Genomic DNA, 27,954 nt, shown 5'->3' on the forward strand with positions numbered 1-27,954 from the left:
CTTCATGGGACACTGACAGTCCCGTATTTGATCGATTGCGTAATAAAATAATAACACACCGCACATGACGATGCATTTCCATTTAGTCATCGACTTTTCTGGCATCGTGATACATTTTTCTTCTCCCGATATGCCCCTTGATTTTTTTTCGTTCTTCACAAGTGGCAACCCTTGTGCAACAAAGCCAATTGCTACCGCTCGACCTCAATAACATCCACGCAGCTCGAGTCGCACTTTCATCCACAGTGCAATCGAAGTGGGGTGTTCGTTGGCCACCCTCACCGGAGTACTTGCCACCCTTGTTCCTTTTGATGAAGCAGATGATCAGGAGGATCATGATGAGCAGGACCACGGCACACATGAGTGCAATGAACCAGGCCTGCGTGGCCACATCGAGAGGCCCTCGCCGGTATCCTGCCAAGGCGACACCGCAGGAGCGTACATCAACAAAGCAGCAGTAGCAGCAGTAGCCGCAGTAGCAGCAGCCAGCAGCAGCCGTAGCCAGCAGCAGCAAGTAGCAGCAGCATCGCCATTTAAAACCATCACCACCGCCGCCATATAAAAAATCGGCATCATCGTCATCAGCAATGATCAATCCACGACTGAATAGAGGCCTACCCAAGCTGTCACCGTCTGTCAGGGTTCTGCCATGTTATAATACACCGAGAACTTGCACACTGCTTTTTGTGTTTAGTTTGTTGTCCTTTCCCCACACCTTCGATGAGCACGGTGGGCTACGTACGGTGCTTCGAGATGGTTCTCCAGGAAAGGTGCTCTGTTAGAATAAATGTATAACTTCACGTATTATAATAATAATTATACTACTACGGTGCGAATAATGCACAGCCCTTTGTCAAGCCCCTGCTGGATGTAGGCCTCCCTACACCACATCCGTTATGGGCAGGAGTCGCAAACCTGCAACTCCAGAGCCGCATGCGACGGCTCTTTAAGGACTGCATCGTGACTCGTTATTTATTAAGGGCCCACCACCGTCTCGTATTCACCACACAGTGCATTGCGGCTCTTGAAATATTGAGTCTTTTTTTTTTTTCACCGAATTTGAAACAAATGGCTCTTCTTGTTGTTTCGGTATTCCGACCCCTGGTCACGCGGATTGTTTGACCATATAATGTTTTATTTTTATTATGTTATTATTTCCCTTCTACGTGACTTTACCGAAAGAACCACGAAGATGAATCCCTGCAGTCACGAAAGCTTTAAATCGAAACGTTTGACCATACTTCACCACGCTGGTTGGTGAAGGGGGATACGGGGCCCAGCACCCGGTATAGCCATCGCCCTCCACCGACGTAAGCCCTTGCCTGGAATCGAACTCAGGTGACCGAGTTCAGCGCGTGAATCGCGCGCGCTACCACCGTCGCACCGTCACCACCGTGTGCAGCGTGGGTTGTACGGTTCACTCTACCTCTGCCGGTGGTCTCAATGACGTCCTCGGAGCTGATGGTGTGCCCGTGCTCGTTGAAGGCCACCAGGCGGATCTGGTACTGGCTGCCCGGGGACAGCCCGTCCAGCAGCAGGTGATTCCTGGACGAACTCACCACCGAGTGGTTGCGCCACCCGCCAGGGCCTGTTCATTCAAACAACGCGCTCATTAAGGACGGGGGATCTGCATGTACAGTGGCTCGTGATGAACTCTTTCCCGATCCGAGACGTCTGCAAGTTGCAGGGTGGGTCCCGTTGACCTCGGAACGCGCAAGTGGTTGGAGTTCACTTTATTCAGAGGGACATTATGCTCACCGCAAAGAACTGTAGCGACACGACTACACTCTATGATAGCTGGCGCCAAGCTGTGCCACACGCCCTCCCACATGGCCTCGTGGGTGCCTCGGTACTGATAAAGTGACTTTAGTTTTTCTTCCGGTTCCGTTATGACGATATACACGTATGCACAGGTACGTCATCAGGGTGGGAAAGCGTTAAATGCCCCAGCAACTCAAAGTGCCTTGACATCCCACCTCAACTCAAAATATCCAGTGCCATGCTGCTGTCGAGTCGAGGGAACTCCCCGTGGCAGCTGTCCTTGTGCGGCACAACGTGTACGCATCACCGGCCTGCAAACGGTTCTTGTTTGACGAGGTGTGAATTTAATTGCATAAGTTAATCCTGTATCAGTTATATATTTCAAATATTCGTATACGAGTCGTTCCGTGTTTTCTCTGTGTGTCAGTTGGCACCCTGGACACCCTTGTAGATTAGATATTCCATCTCAAGGGATTTTCCAGGTAACAAATACTTAAAAATGGGAATTAGTCTGCCGTATACGTATTTCTAAATTAAGTAAACTTGCGAGTCATCAAATTTGACAAATTTGGATCATGATGCCAGCACACATGGCCTACTTCAATGGATTTGAATTATTGTTGCCATTAGGAGAGTGATAATGGGGGACTCACAGTCTAGGGGAAAGCCCATACATGGGGTCCCAGAGGCAGAAGGCAGCAGTGAATATTGATGACCATACTGTACTCATGAGCCTTAATGAGGAATAAATCTGTCTAAAGTTGTCTGTTTCGCCACTGCCTGGTAGGACGGCCACATTATACACTCTTTGAGTTAGTGGTTTAGACCGCAGGGTAGAGAGCATTACACATGCCATGTGGTGGTCGTGTGACATGGATGCAAGGCATGATGGGAGTCGCATCTTGCTGTTGTTTGTGAGTAGCACACTTTATTAAAGCTGTTATTTCCAGTTGTTTTTACTGCTGCTCAATCTACCGAACTTGTATTTTTTTAGTTTTTATTTCATCGTTTGCCTCGGTGTGTTGTTTATGTGTTGAGATGTTTTAATTAGGATTGAAACATTGCATGAACTCAATCTTTTTGTAAATTGTTGGCACACACTCATTACATCAGAGTGCGAGAATGCAAATCCAAGTTAAAACAAATGAAATGCTCACGCGTCTGTGTCTTATTGCGACCGTAACAAGAAGCTTACTTCTGCATGCAGTGACACGTGTCTGTGATCCTGCCATTTGGGGGGCAATGAGTGGTGGGTCGTGCAAGTTTGTCAAACTCTCAAACCCACTGGGATGTGCGGTGGCCAGGAAACAGCAGCGCAGTAAAGGGTTTATTGAAGTCTCTGTCACGACCTTACTCAGTCATTTTTTTTCCCGATAAGACCCAATGAGCTAAGAAGCTATTTTCCAACGGCAACCCGCCCATAGCGGCTGATATACGGTATCAAGGAAGTTATCAGGGAGGGGGAGAGTTGACAAACGGCTGCGTAGAACTAATGCAGGGAAATATTGCGAACGCGACTAATACATGATCATAAATTCTAACAACAACAACCAGAGATAGGTACAATGGAAATCTCGTAAGCAATGCAAAGAAAACATTACGGATGACACAAGTAAGATGACCTCACTAGTATCATTGTTTATTATGGTACCCTATCACATGCCAAATCCTTGTTCATGGATGATGCCAGATATTACAAACGAGGCTCCTCTTGAAAAACAAATATTTGAGACTCTGTGAGAATGTCCTAAACAAATGAAGGGCATTATTAGCACGACGACGATGATTGTTGTTACTATTTTCCTGACGCCGTTCTAAATCAGACAACAATCACCGTATTCTTGGTTCTTTCGGTAAAGTCACGTAGAAGGGAAATAATAAAATAGTAAAAATAAAGCAATAAAATTATCACGACGTTTCGATTGCAACACAAGCAATCATCATCAGGTGTGAAAACCACAGCTGTCCGTGGTGCTGACGTTAAGAAAAAAACGCCAATTTTTTTTCTTGCTGTGGTTTTGACACCTGATGATGATTGCTAGTGTATGAATCGAAACGTCGTGAGAATTTTTTTGCTTTATTTATTTTATTTTATTATTTCCCTTCTACGTGACTTGATCGAAAGAACCAGGAATATGAACACCCTGCAGTCACGAAAGCTTTAAATCGAAAAATAATCACCATGTTTGTCTCGGAACTGGATGAGGTATTCGGACGCGGACTGGCCCACTCCTGGCACCCACGAGATGTTCGCGTACGTGTCGCCACGCGTCGTGTTCATACTCAGCAGTACCGGCGCGGCTGGCGCTGTTAACAAAACAAACACACACACACACACAATATCAAGAGTTACACCAACAACAACAACCAGCTCCACTAATAGTTTCAGAAAAAAAAATTATTCCCATGGCACATGTTGACGAAGTAATTATCCGCTTAATGGTAACACATCCCCAAAGCGCTGCTCATCCTTGGAATAGCAGGAAGCAACCGCAAGCTACAATTTGATCGCTCGGCCACACGAGCGATGGGGAACGACACCCAAGTGCACCTCCCTCCTCCTCCCCCTCTTGTGACCGTGGGTGGCGGCGCGAGGGCTGGGTTGCGTAACCGACAGCTCTTCCCAGAGGTGACTCTCACTGCGGGGGCGTGTGATTGTCAGAGATTCGTTTCATAGGGAGGGAGGCGTCACGCTAATGTCTCTTGCCGAGGGAACGAAACCCACCAAGACCTCCTCCGTGTGAAGAACCTTCCATCTCATCGCGTGCCCTGCCGGCCCCCGAGACGGATGGTGAACGCATCATCATCATTAGTACATTCAAAAAGTCCAAGCGATTAACTGCTGCTTAAATGAGCATTGAGGCAATGCCCATCTTCCGTTTACAGCCTTGAGACAGTGACGGAAATTCCACATTCCTATGGCAAGGGTGAGTCTATGCACAGGACCACCACTGTTGACTTTCCCACAAAGTGTTACCCATTTTAAAAAACCAGCCAGGATTTGAACTCGCAACCTTCCCATTGCGAGTAGCGCGCTCTACTGCTAAGCCACCTGGCCAGACAAATGTCACAACTACACACAGGTGCATTTGCTATTCGTGCCAATCTTGTTGCGTAACGCCATCGCGAAGGCGCCGTTTCACACGGTCGGCAGCGGTATTGCTCCGTGTTATCACAATTGGGTGCTTTTCAGGCGCCGTTTAAAATCCGGGAAAAAATGTGGACCGTGGTGCCGGCACACGTGTCCTACTCTTTGTTTTGAACCACGTCATGACATCTGGTAACGCCCACTGTGGCTAATGCACCCAGAGAATTAACCGGGGCGGCCGCGGGGCTCAAACCGCGTGCCTCTGAAACAAGCGTCGAACGCGCTCGCGCTCCGCTATGCCACCGCCCCCCCTCCCCCCGGTCGTCGTCCCTACTTACGGATTTCCAGAATGGTCACGGCCTCCTCGGTGAGTATTTTCCCGGTGCCGACGCTGGTGAAGGCGGCGATGTAGAACTTGTACTTGGTGTAGGAGTCGAGGGAATCCACCCGCAGCTCGGAGACGTTGGCAAAAAGCTCTTCCCTCTGTAAGGTGCCCAGGTTCTGCGTGTTGTTGACTGTTCACCCCCATGCAATACACATACACACACAACAGCAGCAGAAGCAGGATGAATATTGCTGGGGCGGATATATAAGAGGTACAGCAATCTCTTTTACTTGTGGCTGTAAGTTTGAAAGTGATGAAAGTGATGAATACATGTTAAGTAGCCAAATGGCGCATCATCCAAGAACTCCCTCGTCGAGAAGGGGGTAGCTTTTTTTACTGAACTAACTAACTTTTAATTTTAGCAGGTAAGCCTCATTGAGCAATCTTGCTCTTTTTCAGAAGCGACGTAGCCACAAATGATAGCTGAATGAAGTGGCTTATCACATGGAAATGTATAGCAGCCAAATACTCTAAGCGCGTGTTGATTCTAAATGTGGAGGGAAAAACCGGAGTAAACCGGAGAAAAGCCAACGTGGCCATGGGGAAAGCAGAGCACGCAAACTCCAAATATACAACAGGCATCAGGGTCGGGATCGAACCCATGACATCCTGCATACCAGGCAAGGGCGTTAACATCTTGCCACTGCGGCGTTTCTAGCCACTGTAAGCACTGCTCCACCACTCCACCTCACTATTTTTGCAAACAAAGTCAGAGTTTAAGCACAGGTGTGTGTGTGTGTGTCATTACACAAGTGAGAATCTGCTACGTAGTACATTATATTTTTTTTGTTATAAAGACACAGTGTACTTACTGTTCTGATATTGGACGATGTATCCTGTCAGGATTCCATTGGGATGTGCTGGAGGGTCCCATGCCAGCGTTATGGAATCAAAGTCCTTTTCTGGAACTCTTAGGTTAGTCACCTGGCCCGGCACTAAAACAACATAATGTGGAGGGAAAAGAACAGGGTCAATGTGACCTCTGCCATCACCTTCACCGCTCTCTTGATAGCCATTACCTTCGTACGCACCATTAAGTCCATTTCCATTATCATCAATCATTAAGTCTTCTTCGTCTTCATAATACAAATTCAGTTAATCACCTTCAACATTATGAATATGGTTTGCCAATTATCAGTTGTTAGCACACTCCCTTGATCTGCAAGGCATATCATTAAACATGAAAACTATGAACTTATGAATATGTAAGTTAAAATACTCATGAATATCAGTGTCCTTGAAAAATGTTTGCATATGGGAAAAATAACACGCGTTGGTAAATTATGGGAGGCGTTTGTTTTTACAATAATTAAACATCTTGATTTTTCACTATTAAAAATGTACGTTTCATATGGTCTAAATTTCGATTTAAAGCTTTCGTGACTGCATAGGAGGTGGGCGGGGGGGTTTATTTTGTCTAGGCGCTCTTCTTCCCACCTCCCCCCTCTCCAACCCAGCTTAAATATACGCTCCAAGCTTGGTGGTGTTTCATTCTTCACCTGAGGACGGCTGCTTGCGTTGTGGTCGAAACGTCGTGAGAATTATTTTATTATGTTTTATTTTTATTATTTTATTACTTCCCTTCTACGTGACTTTATCAAATGGTCTAGTTATTCACTCACAAACAGCTATAATTGTATGCAGTACACAACTCCATTGGTAGACTGATTTCTATGAATGGTAAAGGCAGAAAGTTGGCAAAAGAACGATATTCCAATGACCCACAAATGTTTTTATATCCAGGCGCATAAAGAGGAACCATCCAAATTCAATAAATAAGGTCCGGCTGGGTACATTTCTGGGCAAAAAAGCCATGCTGGAAATTGAAACCGCTCTCGACTGCATCACAAAATATGACCTCAAGTACCTACATATATTAAACAAAAATGTTGTCAAAATAAAAAAAAATAAGATCAAATTCCGGATTGAAATTGTGTGAAAATGTGCTTTGTTTACTTTCCAATTTAAAGACTTATGCGGACGATAGGTTTGCGTGTCCGTGTTGAGGTCTCAGTGAACCATGGTCACAGGCCGACTGGGGAAGTCCTCCGAGTGTCTCTGGTCACCGACCCCAACCTCGCCAAACAAAAATACTTACAAAGAACCTCGACTACGGATTCAGCTCCAGCTAAACAGGAACTGAACTACAACACGGGGTTAGGACCGTATCTCATACCTGCCAACCCATACAGTTTACCCATATTTTTGTACAGGAAAATTCAGTTATAAGGTTCATACCACGTACAACCGTTTAAATACGGGCAACAAAATTTTTTTTTATATTTTTTTGTATTTATCTCCTGTGATGGAACTTCATAGGATGATCGTTGAGATTTATAAGGGCACGGGGTGACCAATACGGTCTGAATTGGTCTGTAATAATGTAGGGCACTGATAAGGAGGTTGACAGGTCTGGTGATGGGTGAGACGAGAAAGCCTGGTAAGGTCTGATTCCTCTAAATGGATGCATGGAGGAATTGTCAGAGCGAAGTTCACGGAAATAAGTGACCGTGATAAGGGGTTGACAGGTATGGTATCTTCACACCGGCAGTTGCGTCGCGTCATTGTCCGTCCCACTTAGCCCGATATGCATCGCAAAGCAGCCGTCGGACTCTCTACTGACCAGCGGTCGGGACAAAGCGCACACGACGGGGCAGAAGTTTCGGCGAGTCGCGTCGCCGCACCCACCTCCTTCGGGCATCTCGACGCGCAGAGCGTGGCTGGCGGGGCCATCCCCCTTGCCGTTGAAGGCCTTCACCTCCAGCTCGTAGAGGCTGAACGGCTCGAGCCCCGGCACCACCGCGTGGCTCCGGTCGCCCTGGGAACACGAGCACCCTCCACTCCACGTGGCGCCGCCTCCTCTCCTGCAGGCCCCTCAGCTTGCGGTAGAAAACCTGTGCCAGGCAACAAGCCAGCATTCTCATCCGTATACTTTCTCCGTCTCTATGATTTGTTTCCAAGTGCCCGTTTTTTTGTTTCCCCCCCCGTCCCCCCTGGTTCTCATCCGATCGGTGGATTCGTTCATAATAGAGGTTTTTGGGTGAGATCGCGTAAATATATAAATGTGTCGTTAAACCCGCCACCATCCAAAACACAGCCAACTAGTAAGGGTTGTCACGTAAACAGAAGTGACAATTCGTCACTAGTACAGCACGCCGGTGTGTTGGAGAGCAAAGCCACAACATTTATAATCTGTGTGCAACGTTTCTCCAGTAATTGCAGCTAGCTTCATCAGGCGACAGCCAGATTGTGGGGAAGTCCACCTATTTCGTTCCTTATATAGAGGCGTAGATGTGGTGAGCACGCTTCTGCGCTCTGGGGGGAGGGGGGATTTAACGAGTCAACGTACATTCTGCATGTGCATTAGGCGGATTTGTTTATTGTTTGTGTATTGTTTCTACAGTGGCTATTGCACGTGTCCTTCACGGGCATTCATTTTATGATCCTTGTTTCCCACTCACTTATCTCGTCGAGTTGTGGAATTAAGAAAGTTAAGTGATTTGTAAGTGCGCTTGTTTGATGCATTGAGCACAGGTTCCCCGGTGAGCGAATGCCACAGCGGAGTGCTTGCTGAGTGCGCAACCGATGGGTTAAGCTGTGGAAATACAGGGCCACTTTTTTCCTGGATCGATGGCTTGAAGCCCAGGCACTTTGGGAGGCAGTTCCGGTATTACCTTGTAGCCCTTGAGGTGGCCCCGCACATCATGGACAGGAATGGGGTCCCAAGTGAGCTTCAGGACAGTGCTGTTCACCACCGCAAACTTCACATTCTTTGGGGCACTCTTTGGAACTGAGAAAGAGAATGGCGCAATGAAAGGTATGTAACTGCCACCCACAGATAGATAAGAACAATGCGTGAATAACAACAACGAGGCTAAAGTCAATAGGTTATCACAGCCGCTGCAACTCATGCCACAATATGGCACTTGAATTTTTGCAGTTAGTCAGGTAAACTATTTCTATTTTGGCCAGCCATAGCCCACTAAAACATATATTTTTTTGAGAAGTGACCTGGCCGCAAATGATAGCTCAATGAAGTGCCTTATCACGTGGAAATTTTTTCGGAGCCAAATACTCTAAACGCATGTTTCTAAATGTGGAGGGGAAAACCGGAGGACCCAGATAAAAATCCACACGACCACGGGGAAAACACGCAAACTCCAAATATACAGCAGGTGTCAGGGTTGGGATCGAACCCACGACCTCCTTTATGCCAGGCGACATCGTACACATCTCGTCACCGTGGCGAAATTTTAACTACTTCTGAAAGTTTTTGGTAACGGACAATTTGATCAAGTTTGTCAAGAGGGTAAGTCCTTAACGCCAATACAACTGTATATTAATGTTTGATTAACGTTAGATCAATGCCCTGCCCGCCATCCACCACCCCCTCCTGTCCCTGCCCCACGATTACATGGACAGAACTAATGCATAGATGCTTCAAGCTTAGTTTAAATGCGTGAATAGTGTTCACCAACAATGTGATTCAGAATATGCAAGATTATTTTGATAACTTCGCAGGCCAGTAATTTTCATTAAAGCTGGCACACATTCTTTTACAGTGATGGCAGATGGCTGGTATGAATGTTGGGTATTTTAAACTTTGATCTTGGCAGTGTAGCACCGTGTGTGGCTGGTTGTTTAAACACTACGAATTACGGCGTGCATTATTTTTTCTTGCTGCGTCACTCATGAGGCTGCTGCAAGCCCGTGATGACGGACACCGTCAATGCGCCGAGTATATTGACTGTAATTAGGAGAATTATCGGCGCTAAGCGGTGACATACGCCCATGGCCTCGTGGTAGCGCGTTCGCCGTTTGTTGCAAAGGGGTTCACGTTTCGAATCCAGCGGCCACCCTGATTATTACCGAAGGTGATAATAACCATTATAATCCTATGTGCGTCTGCTTCATAGTGAATGTTAAAGAGCCCCTCATATCAATCGCAAGAGTAGGCCATTGTGTGCTGGTGTTAGGGTCCAAATTTGCAAAAATTCTAACATTTCTCGCAAATTTCCCAATTGTCTGCATCAGCAGCAGGCCATGCTTTCCCACTTGATACGGACGCTTGTGTTGCGCCCGAAACGTCGTGATCTATTTTATTTCCTACCTACGTGACTTTACCGAAAGAACCAAAGAGTATGGATTCCTGCAGTCATGAAAGTTTAAAATCAAGATTATATAGAGCAATCATCGCCCCCTACTGGTAGACTGTCACATGTAACTCGTGCAAATGAGACTATCCTTGGTCTCGTGAATTATCAGCTGGATAAACAACATAAACTTGAAACTGCCAATTTGAAACTCAAGCGCTCATCATCCTCTTACTGTGTGACAGACTGACGGATATAATGCACAAATGATTTCCACCATAGTTGAAAAGCATACAAAAGTTAAAAGCAATTTTTTTAAAGTGGTGGACCCATTGCTGGCTTGAGCATTTCACCCCACTGTGCACTTTGCGATCGGAATTCTCTCGCCTCCTTTTTCTTTTCTCTCTTTCTCTATTTCATCTCTCTTTCCTCCGATTTTCTTTCCTGCCTTAGATAATCACAGCTCACGGTTCAGATGCATTCATCTACACCGGACGCGCCATTCCTTGTGAATCCTTGTTTTTTGTTTGTTTTCGTTTACACACACAAATATTCTTCGTTGAGAAATATAACTTACAAAAAAAAAACAACAACAACACGCAAAGTATCAAAGTGACGTCTCACAATCCTCTCCGGAGTGGCCGACGATGGGCATCGGCTCGGGTCCCTCCCCGAGGTCGTTGATGGCCTGCACCTTCACTTCGTACGGCACGAATGTCGCCGTGTCGTTCACGAGCAGCCGCGACGCGTCGGCGCCAAGCATCGCCTCCTCCCAAGGCTCGCCCGTGCCCTTGCGGCGCCAGTTCACCTTGTAGCGCAGGTTGGGACCATTCCGATCCAGGTGCTTGAGAGGCTTTTCAGAGGGGCGGGGGGGGACACGGCGCAAGGTTCGGGTGACCGTGCGTTAATACGTTGACCCTCTGCCCACATGACTTGCTTACTCGCTAAACTAAAATATATTTTGTTTTACCGGATGAGGCCCACTGAGGTATATAGCTCTTTTATTTTCAGAAGCGACCTTGGCCACAAATGATAGCTCAACGAATTGGCTCACATCGGTGGAAATGTATAGGTGGCCAAATACTCTCAAAGCGTGATGTTGATGCTAAATGTGGAGGGAACAACCGTAGGACCCGGATACAAATACACGCGACCACAGGGAGAGAGACATGCAAACTCAAAATATATCAGGCATCAGGGTCGCGATCGAATCCATGACCAGGCGAGGTAGTTAACATTTTGCCACCGTGGCACCCACATGGAGCCCGCACGCGTGTCACAGGATCACACTTCATTGGTGTTGTCCACATCCATCTACTGTGTTTACAAGCTAAGGGTTTATGCAAATGACTCAGTGGTAGACACTGAATAACTTTACGTGGGTGTTTTCATTTTTACGCAAATACAAATGTATTTAAGGTTTACAGAGAGCATCTGAGTAATGACCACGTGAGCTCTACCTCCCAAGCAATGGCCATGTTGTCCGGTTCAGATCCTTCCCCCGTTACTCCGACGGGTGCTATGTCAGGCACTGAAAGTAAAAAACAAAAGGTGTAATAACAAAGCAGACGTTATTAAACTTCGTAAAATTAACATTTGCACTTCGATCTTTCAATTAAACAAGCACTCCATGGTAACCAACGCAATGCCTACTCCTCGTGCCCTGTCACACCACGCTCAACAAATTAACCACACGGCATTCACGCGGCAAACTGCACGTCTGCATCTCACAAGGCAGCGCTCATTTTGAGAATTCCTTCGGCAACGCAGATCGCAAATCTGTTGCTGCGTTCCTTGCACCAACGCGTCTATGAACATATAAAGTTGCATTTAAAACACGTTTACAGTAAGCACAAATATGTATACACATCAGAATGAATGTTGCACCATTAGCACTATATTAAGGTTACAGTTTAAAGGGTATATCAAGATATTCAGGAGATGGCATATGCAAAAGGTTAAACAGTGGTGAGCTACCCTCAGGGCATGCGCACACAGCATTCCCCAGTGATTGAACAAGACATTTCAATACAGCCTTGTCAACCTAGGCGGACATACCAATATGTTCCGGGAACCAATGTGGACACACGGCAAACTGTGTGCTTAAATACGTCGCGCCGATAGGCCCCGTTAACCAGGACGGACGCGGCAATATGCGCGATTGAGAGGAACAACGTCCGTGCGCCCGATCGGCAGAGGCAGGTACGACACATCCCTCGAGAGCAATCGAAGAGACCAGCAGCAATGCGTCCCGGTAACTGATGCAGACACGCGGTGCCAATTCCCCACCCCCCCTACCCCCCAGCTATTGGGATAACGGGGGCTGATAATGCGCGAGCGATTAGAACGCGACAACGACCGAATCGCGCGACAAGACGAGACCGATCCTGTCGGATGTTGGAAAGTCAAGCGGGGGGGGGGGGTGCTTGGATGGGCGACCACCGCCGCGTGTCAGGCTGTCAGAGGCAGCTGGGGGAGCCTGCAGGATGCGTCGTGGTCAGCGGAGGGCAGTGCACGGCAACTCGCAGTCAATCTGCGCTTCTGCGCTCCCTCGTCTGTGCTGCCTAACCTCGCAGAATCGCGCTGACCAGCGTGCGTAAAGTGCGGTCGAATAGCCCCTTTCTTCCAAATTTGCAGTTTTTATAAATTACTCGCGAATTACTTAATTGGCAAAACCCACGTAGCAACTTCGCCCCCTACTGGCAGTCTAATGCCCTTTAGGTGGCCAGCGCTGCGCTGCGTAGACCTTGTACCGTACAGGGACAGCTGCTGCTGGGGATCCCCTTGGCTAAACTGCAGGAGGACTACGAAATGGATGAGGCGTGACAGAGGACGCTTTGAGTTGCCGAGTCATCTCAGCCAGGGCCACGACTAAACTAAAACTAAACTATTTTTTATTTTACCAGATGATTGCTTGTGTTGCAATCGAAACGTCGTGAGAATTTTATTGTTTTATTTTTATTATTTTATTATTTTCCTTCTATGTGACTTTACCGAAAGAACCAAAAATATAAAACTAAACTATTTTTATTTTACCAGATAAGGCCCACTGTTTCAGAAGCGACCTGGCCACAAATAATAGCTCAGCGAAGTGGCTTATCACGTGAAAATGTATCGCAGACAAATACTCTAGACGCACGTTTCTAAATGTGGAGAGAAAAACCGGAGGATCACGAGGAAAAGGTATGCAGCCACGGGGAGAGAGACACGCAAACTCCAAATAGACAGCAGGCGTCACGGTTAGGATCGAACCCCACGACCTCCTGTATACCAAGCGAGGTAGTTAACATCACGCCACCGCAGCACCCACACCCCTCACCCAATACCAGACGGAGACGCCGGCTCCACGACTCATCCGACCGAGCCGCCCGGCAGAATCCTTACCGGCCGGCGGCGTGGAGAAGCGCTGGGACGAGAGGCTGGCCCTGCTGGGCCCCACCTCGTTGTAGGCGATCACTTGGAACTGGTAGTTGACGTAGGGGCGCAGCATGAGCTCTGCTGATGTTTCGGAGCCCTTGATATTCGCCAGGTGCTGCCATTCACCCTGGTTTGTAGCGGTCCTCCTCGTACTCCACGACATACTCTGCAGGGGGCGGCCGCGCGAGTGACGTTGAACACGATTCGACGCGTCGGCGCAAGGCAACAGCAAAACCGAGCAAGTGCATAAGGCCCCAAGAAGCTCAAGGCCCTTCTCCCCCATCAGATGTCATTGTAAGTTCTAATCTGAATTAACATGACACGAGAATTTAAACGTATTACAAATGATCTCACATCTCTATCTCATTCTGTAATCTCGCGACATCTCTATCACTCATTTAAATATCTTCTGTCATCTCACGAGATCTCTATTTCTTGCCTTACATTTACTTTGCCATCTAACTAGGATTGCATAGATTGAAAAGAAAGGGAAGGGGCAAATACAATTTTTGCTTCGGGCCCCGAATGGGATAGCACCGTCCGCTGGCGACACGGTACAATTCAGTGGGATGTTTAATTCAGCTCAAAGTGTCTCCACACTCAAGCAAACATTTGATGGAAATCTTTTCCATGGGCAACTCAGAACCAGTGCTGATCATTGTTAGGCATGTAATTATTCGACAAATTGTCATGCTTACCACGATTTAATTAATAAAGAAGTTGTGTTCATTGTTAAATTGTAGTAAAGATACTACCTATAGTAGATGCAAGAGTTACTTGAACCCATCAGATATATAATTTAGACAAATTATAAATAATCGGCCCTTACACAGAATTGATTGTAAGATATTTTTACGTTACCTTTTTCATCCACACACTTGAAAGATGCATTTTCCCACGTGGCCTGCTATCAGAGACAGGTGTGTTGTATGATGCTCTTACATTTCTAATTCTCAGAGATAGAATTCATCCAAATTTAGTGACTAACCCAACCGAATGTCAGAGGTTTTTGTGCGGTGATTGGGGACCAGGTAAACCCCCTACACTTGAAAACCAAGTTTAATCACAGATGGCAGAAACCCATATTTGAACCTAATACGCCAATGGTGCTGGCTCAGTGTTCTAACTCTAGAGAGACCCAGCTAACTCCACAATGTGCCTACTCTTAAACTACGTGTGTGTGTGTCTTTGTGTCATATCAGGTGCTCGCTAACAACACTTTCCACGACAGTCTGTTAAGTGTATACGGAGGATCTTTGTCTTTGTTTGTGTAATCTCAGTCAGTCAATCCATGGCACCTAGGTCTGTCCCGTGACCTCCTGCCAGCCAGCCTTCGACACTTCACGTGGCCTTAAAGTGCACATAGCATGGCACAAGCGCCATGGTGACGTCACCGGCAGGCGAATGGCGGTTGTTGTTGTTGTTGTTGTTGGGCTGGAGACACTGGTTACCCTGGGTGTGCAGTGTGTGTGTCGTTGTCTTTGTGTGGTTATTGAAGAGTTTCACCTGAAATGGGGCTGTTATAGTGGTTCCCTGGAGTCCAGCTCAATCGGACGCCTCTCTCCTCATGGTGGGAGAGCTTCAGGTTGTGTGGGGGGTCTGGCTTGTCTGATCACACGCAGAGAAAATCACAGCAAAACAATCACAATACAGCTCGGGTGCGGAGAGCGTCCAAGTGCGACCGCATCTCTTGATGCTGTACAGAAACGGTGGACGGATATTTTTTTTGTAGATAGAGAATGTGGCAGTCGGTCATAGGCAGAGGAGAAGAGGAAATTACTGAGCCTGGACTTGAATGTGGGTAGGGGTTTTCAGCATGGGTGGCTGGCAGAAAGTAATTTACAAAGACACGAGAGAAATTTGAACTGTTTATTTAATGCTCTACCCTTCATAGATGTTATGGATTACATATTGATTGTGATATTTTATTATTAATAAAGTTGGCTGGATGAGAATTATGATAATTTAAAATATCCCATAAATATATGAAGAGTTGTTTTATGATCATTCGAGTACCTTGCCAATCCACTGCTGGATGAAGGCATCCCTATACAAAGTGGCAGTCATGGAGAATACTTTCCCATACTTCACCATGCTGGTCAGTGCGCGTTCGTGAAGAGTGGGTACCCAGAATCGATTCAAATATCACTGATCACCAATGTTAGCCGTTGCTAGGAAACAAATGCAGGTCACTAGGTTCATGGGAGGGTGCACTAAACAACTGCAGAACCACTCCCCCGAGATTTTACTCCTCAATAAATATTTCACGACAGCAAATGTGCATTTCGTAGAAGTTCAATATTCTATTCTTGCGCATGACGGCAATATGTTCGGGAGCTAAATGCCAATATCGTGGTCTACTAGCCACGAGAGGGCTTCCGCAGAGAGTTTGTGTAGTTGTGGTGTTCCTCCTCAGTTGAAGGAACGCAGATTGCCGTGGTTTATTACGGGGTTCGGGGCAATTAAGTAAGATGGTAATTGCTTTGGGATGCATACGCTTATTTATGAATTTTTCCTACAACACAGTGAAGGACGCAGACTTTGCAGGGCATGGTCATATTCCCTGTGCAATGGGTGGGAGTTGATAATTGTTTTTTTTACCCTTCTATCTGGCAACAAAACTGACACCTTTTTTAACAAGGAGTCATGTTTGCATAGACCACAATACCTGCAGTCATAATGCAAACAAAACACATAACTCTGATAATGTATGCACTGTCCTTGAAGTTGATTGGTCCACACCCGAGACAGCTTTCCTTAGAGCCTCGTCTCACATGGTGTTGGACCAGATGACGCCAAAAGGCGCACAACTCAAAGACAATGCACCATCAGAGTATGAGAGCTCGGGGTAAGCATTTACACTATTGGAACCTCATTTGCCAGTAAAAAATATGATAATTGTTTTTTTTTACCCTTCTATCTGGCAACAAAACTGACACCTTTTTTTTACAAGGAGTCATGTTTGAAGGGTAAAAAAAACAATTATCATATTTTTTACTGGCAAATGAGGTTCCAAGGGTGGGAGTTGAGTTAAATGATAATTATTTAATTTTAGATGACGTCATTCGTGCAATTGCAACCCACAACGCTGCACGTCAATTAGACAGTCCCTTGCACAGATGGTGCAAAAACAAAACCCCACTACTTAGCAGATCAAAAACTGAAAGATGAATATGTAAATAACGAAAGAATAAATATATACGTAACAAGAAAATAATCATCACGGAGAAAATCAATAATAATAAATCCGTTCAGTCTCTAAACCCCAAGACCACAATCCCAAAATGTCGTCGGATTTACATATATATTTTTTTTGCAATTGGGACCTGCACGATCATTACATGATCATCATCGATTTTTCATAATACAGCAGAACCCCTCTTAACGATGGCAATGGGTTCCACTAAACCGGTTCTTAAGTGATTTGGTCATTAAGTGAGTGTAGGAAATACGGAACATGTCAAAGGGTTAATTTCTTCCAATAGCACCAAAAGTTGCCCTTGTTCACCCAGAAACGTACTTTATAATATTTAAGCAATGGGTATTAATACAAAAAGATACTAACAACATTATAAGCACATCATATTAAAAGAAAAATGGTTAACCAATGCATTAATTAATATTTATCGTACCTACAACAGCCTGTCGTGAACAGGGAAATGGTCAGTAAGTGAGCACATTGGGCTCCATGGAGGCACTACACTATTATGCACTATACAAAACTATTTACTACACTACTGTATTATGGACCAATTATTAAACCTAACCCCAAACAATAGCCTCTAAATAAAAACCCTAATGGTAACCCCTTAACTCCAACCTCTAACCTATAACCCTAAAATCTAACCCATAACCCTAAAATCTAACCCATAACTCTAACTCACAAATTTAACCCCTAACAATAGCCTCTAAATATAACTCCTAACCTCTCAGAGTAACCCTTAACTCTGACCTGTAACCCACGACCCTCACACCTAACAGTGAACTTTAACCCCTCACCCATAACCCTAACACCCAACCTCTAACTCTAACCCCTAACCCATAACCCTAACACCTAACCCATAACCCTAACACCCAACCTCTAACTCTAACCCCTAACCCATAACCCTAATACCTAACCTCTAACTCTAACCCCTAACCCCTAAGGGTTACGAAGCGATGCTCGTCTCCACCGGCACTCAGTGGGCCCTCTCTCGTAGGGGGAGGCAAAGCGCGATGGCCCTCCTGGCCCGCGTACCGATGACTGGTGAGCTCGGCCTCTGCCCGCGCGAGGTCCAGGAACGTGTGGGCAACGCAAATGTAGGTGCCCTGGTCCACCTCGCTCACGTTGTTGATCGTCAGCGTGTTCTTGTCCGTCATGAACCTGCACGTTGGGAGGAAGACGGCGACGCTTGTTTATGTCGACACGCAGGCCCAACAACGGAATGATCTGCATCCAGTCAGGTGGCACTGCACTTGACATGTACAATGCGCAGTAAGAATGTTGCAAGGTGCATTTTGCGGCCAGGGTTCAACTCACCCCGTTATCCCACTGGAATACAATATATGACCCCTACTTCAGAGGAAGTTAAACAAGTTATTTCAATGTGAATATACTTGTCTCTGCCATAGCAATGTGGAATTTCCAACACTGCCTCAGGGCCGGAAATGGTAATTCAACTGCGCACTGATTTATCAGTTTAATCTGATTCGTACAGTTGTAAGAATGCATTGAATCATGCGAGTGCGAATCAAATGTTTACGGTTTATGCCAATTGAATGAAAATTATGTGTTAGTGTTACATTTTGCTGAATGCAAGGAACAAAACTGGACAGATAAGAGAAAAGATAGAAACAATTAAAATTAGCCGGGAGAACCAAGACAAAATAAACAATCAATTCCTGAACTGGATTGCAACATTTCATTGACTCACAGTGGGGACAGATTGTTGCATGCTTAGTCAACAGCTGGATTGTCTCCCATCTACTCAATAGTCAAGGTAGAATATGATTAAGTGCTCCTGACTACTTAGTCCATGGGTCAGAGCATAAATTGGTACCACCTAAGGTAACAAAACAGCGTTTGCACTACCAATGTATTTATATGGCTAATAAGAGATAATCAATATGATTATCCATTCATTTAAATTGTTAGAACATAATTCACTGCGAATGGCCACATTCACGAATTGGAGCCACCAAAGTTATGCCACTTCAGGTCACTGGGCTCATGGAGCAACTGTGCACATCGACACAAGGGTGGGACTGTTAGAGCCCCCAGCCCTTCCCTGCCAACGTTCAGTCAGCCTACATCGGGCAAGGCCCACCGAGCGATGAAGCTCTCTTCATCGCACGGGCCACACTGGCTGACACGGTCCAGGCGCGTGTCCCCTCGTTGCCTCTCACCAGTTGGTGCCGCTGAGCTCCATGCCGTCCTTCTCCCAGTAGATGTTGAGCTCCAGGTCGGGGTCGTGCGTCACCCGGCACTCGAGCTCCACCGTGCCATCCTTGCGCACGCGCAGATGCTCAAACGGCTCGATGTGGGTGGCGTCTGGAACGAGCATCGACGCGGCTTCAATAAACTAAGAATGTTTAAATTTTGATTTAAAGCTTTCGTGACCGCAGGGATTCATCTTCTTGGTTCTTTCGGTAAAGTCACGTATTTTAGTTTTTTTTACGTGGTGGTTTAGTTGCTGCAGCTCCATACTATTAACATTCTTTCCCTTAATAATGCTAACCCTACTCCCTCCCTTTGATGCTGCTAATCCTGCATAATGCACGGGCATAAGATGACTTTGAAACCCCCCGCCCACCTCCTACGCATTCCACAAGTAGTGACTAATCCCATATCTGCATTTCCCATAAATATGCTAAATTCCTCTTGATATGCAAATTCTTTTGTCAAGGTGCTCTTCCCCCTCCAACCCAGCTTAAATATACGCTGCCAAGCTTGGTGGTGTTCATTCAGATGCTGTCTTTCCGACAGACCTGTTCTTTACCTGAGGACGGCTGCTTGCGGTGTGGCCGAAACGTCGTGAGAATTATTTTATTATGTTTTATTTTTATTATTTTATTATTTCCCTTCTACGTGACTTTACCGAAAGAACCAAGAAAATAAGAATGTTTAATTTTACGTTTTGTTTTTTTAACCAGGTAAGGCCCACTGAGCTATATAGATTATTTTTTCTTTCAGAAGCAACTGGGCCACAAATGATAGCTCAACGAATTGGCTTATCACGGTGGAAATATATAGCAGCCAAATACTATCAAGGCACATTGATTCTAAATGTGGAGGGAAAAAGCGGAAGACCTGGAGAAAAATCCATGTGACCACGGGGAGAGAGACATGCAAAGTCGAAATATACATGAGTCAAAAGTCGGGATCGAACCCACGACCTCCTGCATACCAGACGAGGTAGTTACTATCTCGCCACTGCAGCGTCCCAAATGTATACTTTTCCAATATATTATGACCGTGTTAAACTTTAAAAAGGGTAAGATGAATGTGCAGCCCTTGCTTATACAACTGCTGCAGAAGGACCTCCATGGGGGGGAGGTGAGGGTGGGGATTTAATGAACTTGCCCCAGGCATCAGGGTAGGGATCGAACTGCATGACCTACTGCATACCAGGCGAGGTAGTTAACATCTCGCAACCGTGGCACCCCAATTGTGATGTTTCACCAGCCTGACAGCGTTTTCTTTCCCACAGCCAGGCATGGCCTTCACATAATTAGAATAATTCTAGATTTGAAGCTTCCGTGACTGCAAGGATTCATACTCTTAGGTTTTATCGGTAAAGTCACGTAGGTAACCTACGTGACTTTACCGAAAAAACCTACGAGTATAATGAGAATAATTAACAGCTGTTTGTAAAATCCACTGCTGGATCAAGGCGTCTCCACGCCACGCCAATCAGGGGGGTTTGAATGAGTCAGAAATTCTGCCATTGGCCCCCCGTCGTCGGCTCGGGTTAGTCCCAACTTCGTTGATTTTTCTCTTCTGTGGAGACCAAGCAGCTAAATAACACCTTGGTGTTCAAACCACTCGCAAGCTTTGACAAAGTTGTAACGTATATTATTGACCGGCTTTTATGGGAATTAAGAGGAAACTTTCTGCCACTAATTAAACTTACCACTGAATTATTGGGGTGACTTTGGCATGAGTATCGCATCTTGTCATGACGATCCCAATTCCTACACCAAACTTCGTACACTGGACAGATTTTATAACCTCTCTGTGGAAGCCAAAACTTTTTTTAAACCGATGGAGTTGGTATCCGCCTGCATCTACTATAAAAGCCCGGGGTTCCGTTTGTCCGTTAGTCTGTCAACTATATTATGAGAGCCTTTCAGAAGGCCTGAATCAAAACGTTTTAGAAGGTGGACCCCGCCCATCCCCCCCCAGGAATGGGGGTAAAAAGTTGATCCAACAGGTTTCTAAAAAAATACATTTCTTTTGTAGCCACATATGCCTACACACCCTACATACAACAGAGTCAGTGATATCTGCACACATTTTGGGGGGGGGGAAGAAGAGGACATCAGTGGGGGCGACGAGTGAGTCGCGCAGGGCCGAGAAGCCCTCCACAGGAGCTAGAATTTCTCGTCTGATAAAATCCCTCCGTTAGGAAAGGAAATAGCAGAACTACGTGGCGCATTGACCTCTATTATGGATAATATTGGTCGCGAAAGCCTACGTGTCAAACTCACTTTGTATCATATTCTTAGGTTTTTTTCGGTAAAGTCACGTAGGTAAAACATCAAAATTAATGAAAATAAAATAAAATAAAACAAAAAATCACGACGTTTCGGAGGCAACACAAGTCTCCGTCATCAGGTGGGACCGTCACAGCCGAATTAGTTGCATCAAGTGAGGCAATGATTCAAGATGTAATCCCTTATAAGCAAGTTGAAGGGGGGGGAGGAGAGGGGGGGGGAGCTCATCAGAATGTGGTAGCCAATGAATGGAAACGTATCGGGAGGGAGGGGGGCGGGGCTCAAAGACAGCACGGAGTGCTCAACACATGGGGCAGAGAGGGGGAGGGGAGGCCTGATACACATGATAGACAAAAGAACGAAAATGCCCCTGTTTATACCAATGCTGGCTGAACAATGAAGAGAGTACTGTTAAAAAATAACTGGGGATGTTAACACTCGGTAAAGTAAAGTAAAATAGTGCCTGTCAGATAAGATGGTCCAAAAAAGTGTAATAAACAGGGGCATTTTCGTTCTTTTGTCTATCATGTGTATCAGGCCTCCCCTCCCCCTCTCTGCCCCATGTGTTGAGCACTCCGTGCTGTCTTTGAGCCCCGCCCCCCTCCCTCCCGATACGTTTCCATTCATTGGCTACCACATTCTGATGAGCTCCCCCCCCCTCTCCTCCCCCCTTCAACTTGCTTATAAGGGATTACATCTTGAATCATTGCCTCACTTGATGCAGCTAATTCGGCTGTGACGGTCCCACCTGATGACGGAGACTTGTGTTGCCTCCGAAACGTCGTTATTTTTTGTTTTATTTTATTTTATTTTCATTAATTTTGATGTTTTACCTACGTGACTTTACCAAAAAAACCTAAGAATATGAATCCTTGCAGTCACAAAAGCTTCAAATCTAGAATCACTTTGTATCATATTCTTGGCTCTTTCGGTAAAGTCACGTAAATAGCAAAACAAACAAAAATGAAAATAAAATAATAAAATTTAATTAAAATAAGAAACAAATAATAAATTGAAAATAATAAAAGCAAAAAAAACCCACGACGTTTCGATCGCAACACAAGCGGTCTTCATCAGGCCAATCGTTGTGTGCGTTCTTTTCACGTGAACAATTTTCTGGAAAACCCTGAGATATACATATAAACGTGTGTACAGTGTAAATATATAGTAAAGATAATCGCCACGTGCAGCTGCTAGTGCTGCGTCGTTGCTATAGAATGTGGTCAGCAGCTGTGTAGGTGGAATCAAGATTAAAATGAGGACGCACCCATACCCTGTCCCCGATTGGCAGGTAACCAGGTGCTCTCCTCCGTTTACAAACTACGAGGGTGCAGTGACTCACTGAGGTCAATCGCACGTTTTGTTACATGCTGTCTCGCCCTCCCGTTGGTGTCCCCAATGTGTCCGTGGCTCTTGAAAAAAAAACTACCAAAAAATGCTTTATATATATTTTTAAAAACTACAAAAAAATGCTTTATATATATTCTTAGGTTTGTTCGGTAAAGTCACGTAGGTAAAACATTAAAATTAATAAAAGTAAAATAAAATAAAAATCACGACGTTTCGGAGGCAACACAAGCTTCCGTCTTCAGGTGGAACCGTCACAGCCACGACAGCTGTATCAAGTAAATGAGAGATTGCAGGAGCCACCACTCCGTTATATAATGGTTGGAGAGGGGGGAAGGGCCAAGTACAGGCACACTTTTTATTCATATGGTAAGGTGAGGCTTAAGAGGCTGAGCCTTTGTTATGGAGAGGTACGGTTTGTTATATATATAATAAAAAATAAAAAAATGCTTTATATATATTTAAAAAAACTACAAAAAAATGCTTTATATATATTTTTAAAAACTACAAAAAAATGCTTTATATATATTTTAAAAAAAACTACAAAAAAATGCTTTATATATATTTTTTTTATAAATTTACGCACCTCTGACTCGGAGTTTCGCATTGATGGTGCCGGTGTCCAGGTCGTTTGTGGCCTCACACATGTAGAGGCCCTGGTCTGCCTTCTTCGCCTCGTGTATGTACAGGGAGCCGTTCTCAAACTCCTTGAATTTCTTGTCCTGCAGAGTGTTAACCTCACCATCTTTGGTCCTGAAATGATGACCAGAGGGGGTGCATGCATTGTATATAATCGGTTTCTGTCAAACACACTTTTTTTTTCACAGTCATATTTGCAATTCTGCTCAACAGCATTATGCATATATATCATATAGTAAACCACTATAGTCTGAACCCCTTAAACGGAGGAGGAATAACAAGACTGCATGAACTCTCTCCTGAAGCCCTGTCGTGGTTCACAGACATTTACATTGGCATTTCGCTCCTCAAAATATTGCCATTATACGGAAGAATAGAATAGCATCCGGTGTGAGACGAAGCCTAAATTCCAACTCTTGCAAAATATTCCTTTGTTAAAGAATTGCCCTTGGAAGGTAATATTACAGAACCACTTCTGAGATGCCTTCAGGTGACCTTTTATGTTCACACACTTGGGGGCAGGTGAGAGGTGCACCTTTTCAACAAGCCCTACTCTATGATTCCAAGAACACAGGATGAGATATTACTATCCTTTGTGCAAGCACTTCCAAGAGTTCATGAACAGTGAGCCTGGTGAAATTTGGGGAGCACATCGTCAGTAGTGTACCTTTGGTTCCTAGGGTGTTTCGGCCTTTCACACTATACACCCTCCCCAAAGGTGGCCAGCGACAGGGTGATCAATCCTACGCTTGCGTCCCATGCCCAATTAGTCATAGGAGTTGCCTTGTTGTTGATAGCCAACATCCCATGGGACTATGCATGGCAGGGGCGTCCTCCTCCCTGAGTCAAGCATTGTTGACCGCATACCTCCTGGCCCTCTCACTTCGGGGCCCAGCTGGGGTCTTTCCTCTTCATCCAAATCACCCGAATTTCATTCGAATAATGCTCGTCAGCATCAAGTCATGAGATGAAAAAAATGCCCTTCCGGAGTTCTCACAAGGCAGACTAGCCGCCCGCTGCTGGAGCATGACCTCTGCAAGGAAGCGCTACGAAACTGTGTCTCTTATATTCTTTACGCGTGCCGTAACGTAGAAATCTTCATCGCACGGGAGTCAAACTGGTTTTATAAAAAATGTTTTATGCTGTTCACTAAATTCAAATGTCCTGAATGTTACTGTAAAAATAACAAACCGATGTAATATAATCGTGGTGAGTGATCCACTTCTTACAAATCAGACTATCCCTGGCATCACAAGTTCTCGCGGCGGTTGAACAAAATAAACTTTTATTCCTGGTTTATGTCTCCAAATTTTGGAAAACCCTCTTGTCAATTTGGCCGATTTTATTTCGGCACGAGTCCCTAATAGCAACGCAACATTACACCACAGCCTCCTTCAGATCGGATAACATTTGTGAGAGTTACAGTTCCCGCCGGTTACAGACAGCCACATAGGGAGGATACATGCATTGAGGCTTTCAGTCATAGTGGGAGAGCATTAACATAGTATGTTGGCTGATGATGAGAAACGATCAGCGCTCTTACCATCGGATGGCGGGTTTTGGAGAACCGAAGACTTTGCAATCGAGAAGCACAGGCTGTTTCTCTACGACAACGTACTCCTCCTTATCCTTCGTAATAAACTTGGGAGGCACAGCTGAGGACAGGATAAAGATGCTGCATTACACAATTGCAGTTCACGCTCTCATGTTATACAGGGTGCGCCAAAGGTCTGGGACCATGAGCGATTTCACGATCGCGCTGGTCAGTGTCCTCTGATGGGACGTCCACCCAATAGGAACGGAGCGACGGAGCGATCAAATCGGCTCGTGCAGACATGCTGCATGGATTATCGCATCACGGGATCGTGAGAGTTCACCATGGTTTTGGCCTCAATAAAGCAGTGGATAGACCATGGCTTACGATTAAGGATAAATAAAAAATACGAGTGGAGTGTGCCGAGATCGAATTTGGACACGTTGAGGCACGTATAAGCGTCCTGCTGTGCACGAGATTGAGACGCGTGTCCAGGAGAATGGTTTTGCCCGTGCGAGCGTCTGATATCATTTACTTTCCAGATGCATGCTTCTGGACTTTTGCTGCCCCCGGTTGTAGAAGTCAAGGTGTCTGCACACACAGGCCATGGGTCAGTGCTCAACTCCATTACAGTCTTGAGCCGAAGGAGGAAATTCCACAAGACAGCAGTGAGTCTCCCTTACGAGATGACCACTGTTGACTTCCCACAATGTGATTCTTATTCTATAGATTCTGGAAGGCATGATAATGGGTTGAATCGATCTGCCCAAAGTGGAAATTTACCCATTGACCGATGCAGATAGATGGATGTATATTGAAATGTTTCACACAGTACAATACATCAATTGATATTTACACTCATAATAATTGCATCTCATCGTGTGTGCAAACATCAATTATTTTTAATTTGCATACGTGATGGATGGTATGTAATGGGTTCAACATAATTTATCTGCAGCGTAGCAGATAAACTATGACCATCGAAGGTGCGAGGGAAGGACAACAAACTAAACGCAAAAAACATTTCGAGATTTAAAAGTGCATAACTCCAGTGGCTTCCTAATATGGTCGCAGAAGCTCATCTGTAAGTGCGCGATGCAGTGACCGTCTTTGTTCGATGGTTAGCCAAAAGCTGCTGTGAGGATGACCGGAGTTTGCGTGGTGGTTTATGCTCCTTGACGAGATAGGCAAGGTATTGCGATTCTTTTGTGGCAAGCACCACTTTGTGTGCAATGGTGTTTCACAAAAATGTTCAAACAAATATAATTTGTATTCTTGGGTTTTTTCGGTAGTCACGTAGGTAAAAAATTTAAAATAAAATTAATAAAAGTAAAATAAAAATCACGACGTTTCGGAGGCAATACAAGCTTCCATCCGAAACGTCGTGATTTTTATTTTACTTTTATTAATTTTAGTTGAAATTTTTAATCTACGTGACTTTACCGAAAAAACCCAAGAATATGAATCCTCGTCTTGGTTCTTTCGGTAAAGTCACGAAAGAACCAAGACGATGAATCCCTGCAGTCACGAAAGCTTTAAATCGAAATATGAATCCTTGCAGTCACGAAAGCTTCAAATCTAGAAATATAATTTGATTCTTGAATTGAATCGTGACCCTGAATCGTGACAATTCACCGAGTCGCGAGGGCAGTGAATGCGTCAACTCACGACTACGACCCAATCCAATGTTGAGCATTAATAACACAGCAACACCTCTGCTAAATGACATGCTAAGACACGACGTGCGATCAATGTTGCATTCAACTCTCAATGATCGTTATTATTATTAATCATTTTTATAATAATAATTTTCACTTATCACATAGAGGTCGCAAGGCTAATCATGCAGCGGACTACAGATGCTTTTGAAGCGGTTTCAGTTTTTTTGTGCCGAGCTAATAAATTGTAAAATACGTCTCATTAATTGAGGATGCGACCCAATTAATGTTGTTCAATAGACGTTTCATGCTGATGTTCGTGTAATTCATTTTTATTTCTGTATTGCTTTATTTTTACGAATACTTCAAGGCAGGCAGGTCTGCAATTCACCAACTCTCAGGAAAAAAGCTAAAGAATGGCTAAATCATTAACGAGTGAATCTCGAAAGGCTGGTCTGCATCAGAAAGAAGACTTGCGGGCGCTGCCAATTGACTCAGAATCTTTATTCAGGCTGGAGGAATCCGACGAGCTATGAAGCCCTTTTCACAAGTGTCCAACTAAGCAGGCTACACTGAGCGTCGGTGGGAAGTGGAGTGAGCGACGTTCGTGCAAGTCGAGTGGAAGGGGAGGGTAGAAGGGGGGAGCTGGGGGGGTTGGGGTGGTGGTGGAGAGGGGAATGAGAGGGATGGGGGGGGGGCCTCACCAAGCACACTGACGAGCGCGTTGGCAATGATGGTGCCGAAGATGTTGGATGCGACGCACTGGTAGACGGCGCTCTGTCCGATGACGAGCTTCTTGAGCACGATGCGGTCACCCTTCACGGTGCGGTGCGGCTCGGCCGGTGCCTCTGCGGGAGAACAGGCGGATCGATTGCCGGTGGCACAAAACTCTCGGACGCCGCCACCGCCGCCTAGCCGTGTTATCGTGACCGGGGCGAAGGAACCCGGTGCCGGCCTCCGCTGCACCGGATATCATTCTGAGTAGAGCAGTCGCAGGAGGTTGATGGTCCAGCTCTCACTGACTCGCCCATCGGTGGTCAGCCGCCTCCCTATCGCTCTTCGAGCTCGACTACCGTGGTTCCTGTTCCAGCGAACTCATTGATACCTCCACCCGTGATGAGGGCTTGGTCTTCCAGGCTCACTGTCTCACCTGATACGTGCTATGTTCCACCGCAACAATGTCGATCACAACCCTTTCATTTCTGATTCGTCCCTTCCCACTGCTCAACTGTGGAATTCCCTCCCATCATCGTCATATCCTTTCCCAAGCAATTATAGCCTCGCTCAATTCATGAAACATGTTGATTCTGTATTCTTAGGTTTTTTCGGTAAAGTCA

General features: G+C 45.5%; 1 protein-coding gene across 1 annotated transcript in view; it reads right to left on the minus strand.

Moving 5' to 3' along the window:
- Nucleotides 1-27,954, minus strand: part of LOC133342525 (neuronal cell adhesion molecule-like) — a 118,760-nt gene that overhangs the window by 6,720 nt on the left and 84,086 nt on the right. The window contains 18 exon segments of the mRNA XM_061551681.1: nt 283-414; nt 1,427-1,588; nt 3,943-4,068; nt 5,188-5,364; nt 6,047-6,169; nt 7,923-8,055; nt 8,057-8,128; nt 8,909-9,024; nt 10,952-11,180; nt 11,788-11,858; nt 13,712-13,871; nt 13,873-13,910; nt 15,251-15,352; nt 17,917-18,107; nt 19,130-19,274; nt 23,373-23,539; nt 24,969-25,080; nt 27,322-27,465. Coding sequence (XP_061407665.1) covers nt 283-414; nt 1,427-1,588; nt 3,943-4,068; nt 5,188-5,364; nt 6,047-6,169; nt 7,923-8,055; nt 8,057-8,128; nt 8,909-9,024; nt 10,952-11,180; nt 11,788-11,858; nt 13,712-13,871; nt 13,873-13,910; nt 15,251-15,352; nt 17,917-18,107; nt 19,130-19,274; nt 23,373-23,539; nt 24,969-25,080; nt 27,322-27,465 — 2,400 coding nt within the window.

The sequence above is a fragment of the Lethenteron reissneri genome, chromosome 15 (genome assembly GCF_015708825.2).
Source record: "Lethenteron reissneri isolate LAM-NWPU_2019-01 chromosome 15, ASM1570882v1, whole genome shotgun sequence".
NCBI lineage: Eukaryota > Metazoa > Chordata > Hyperoartia > Petromyzontiformes > Petromyzontidae > Lethenteron > Lethenteron reissneri.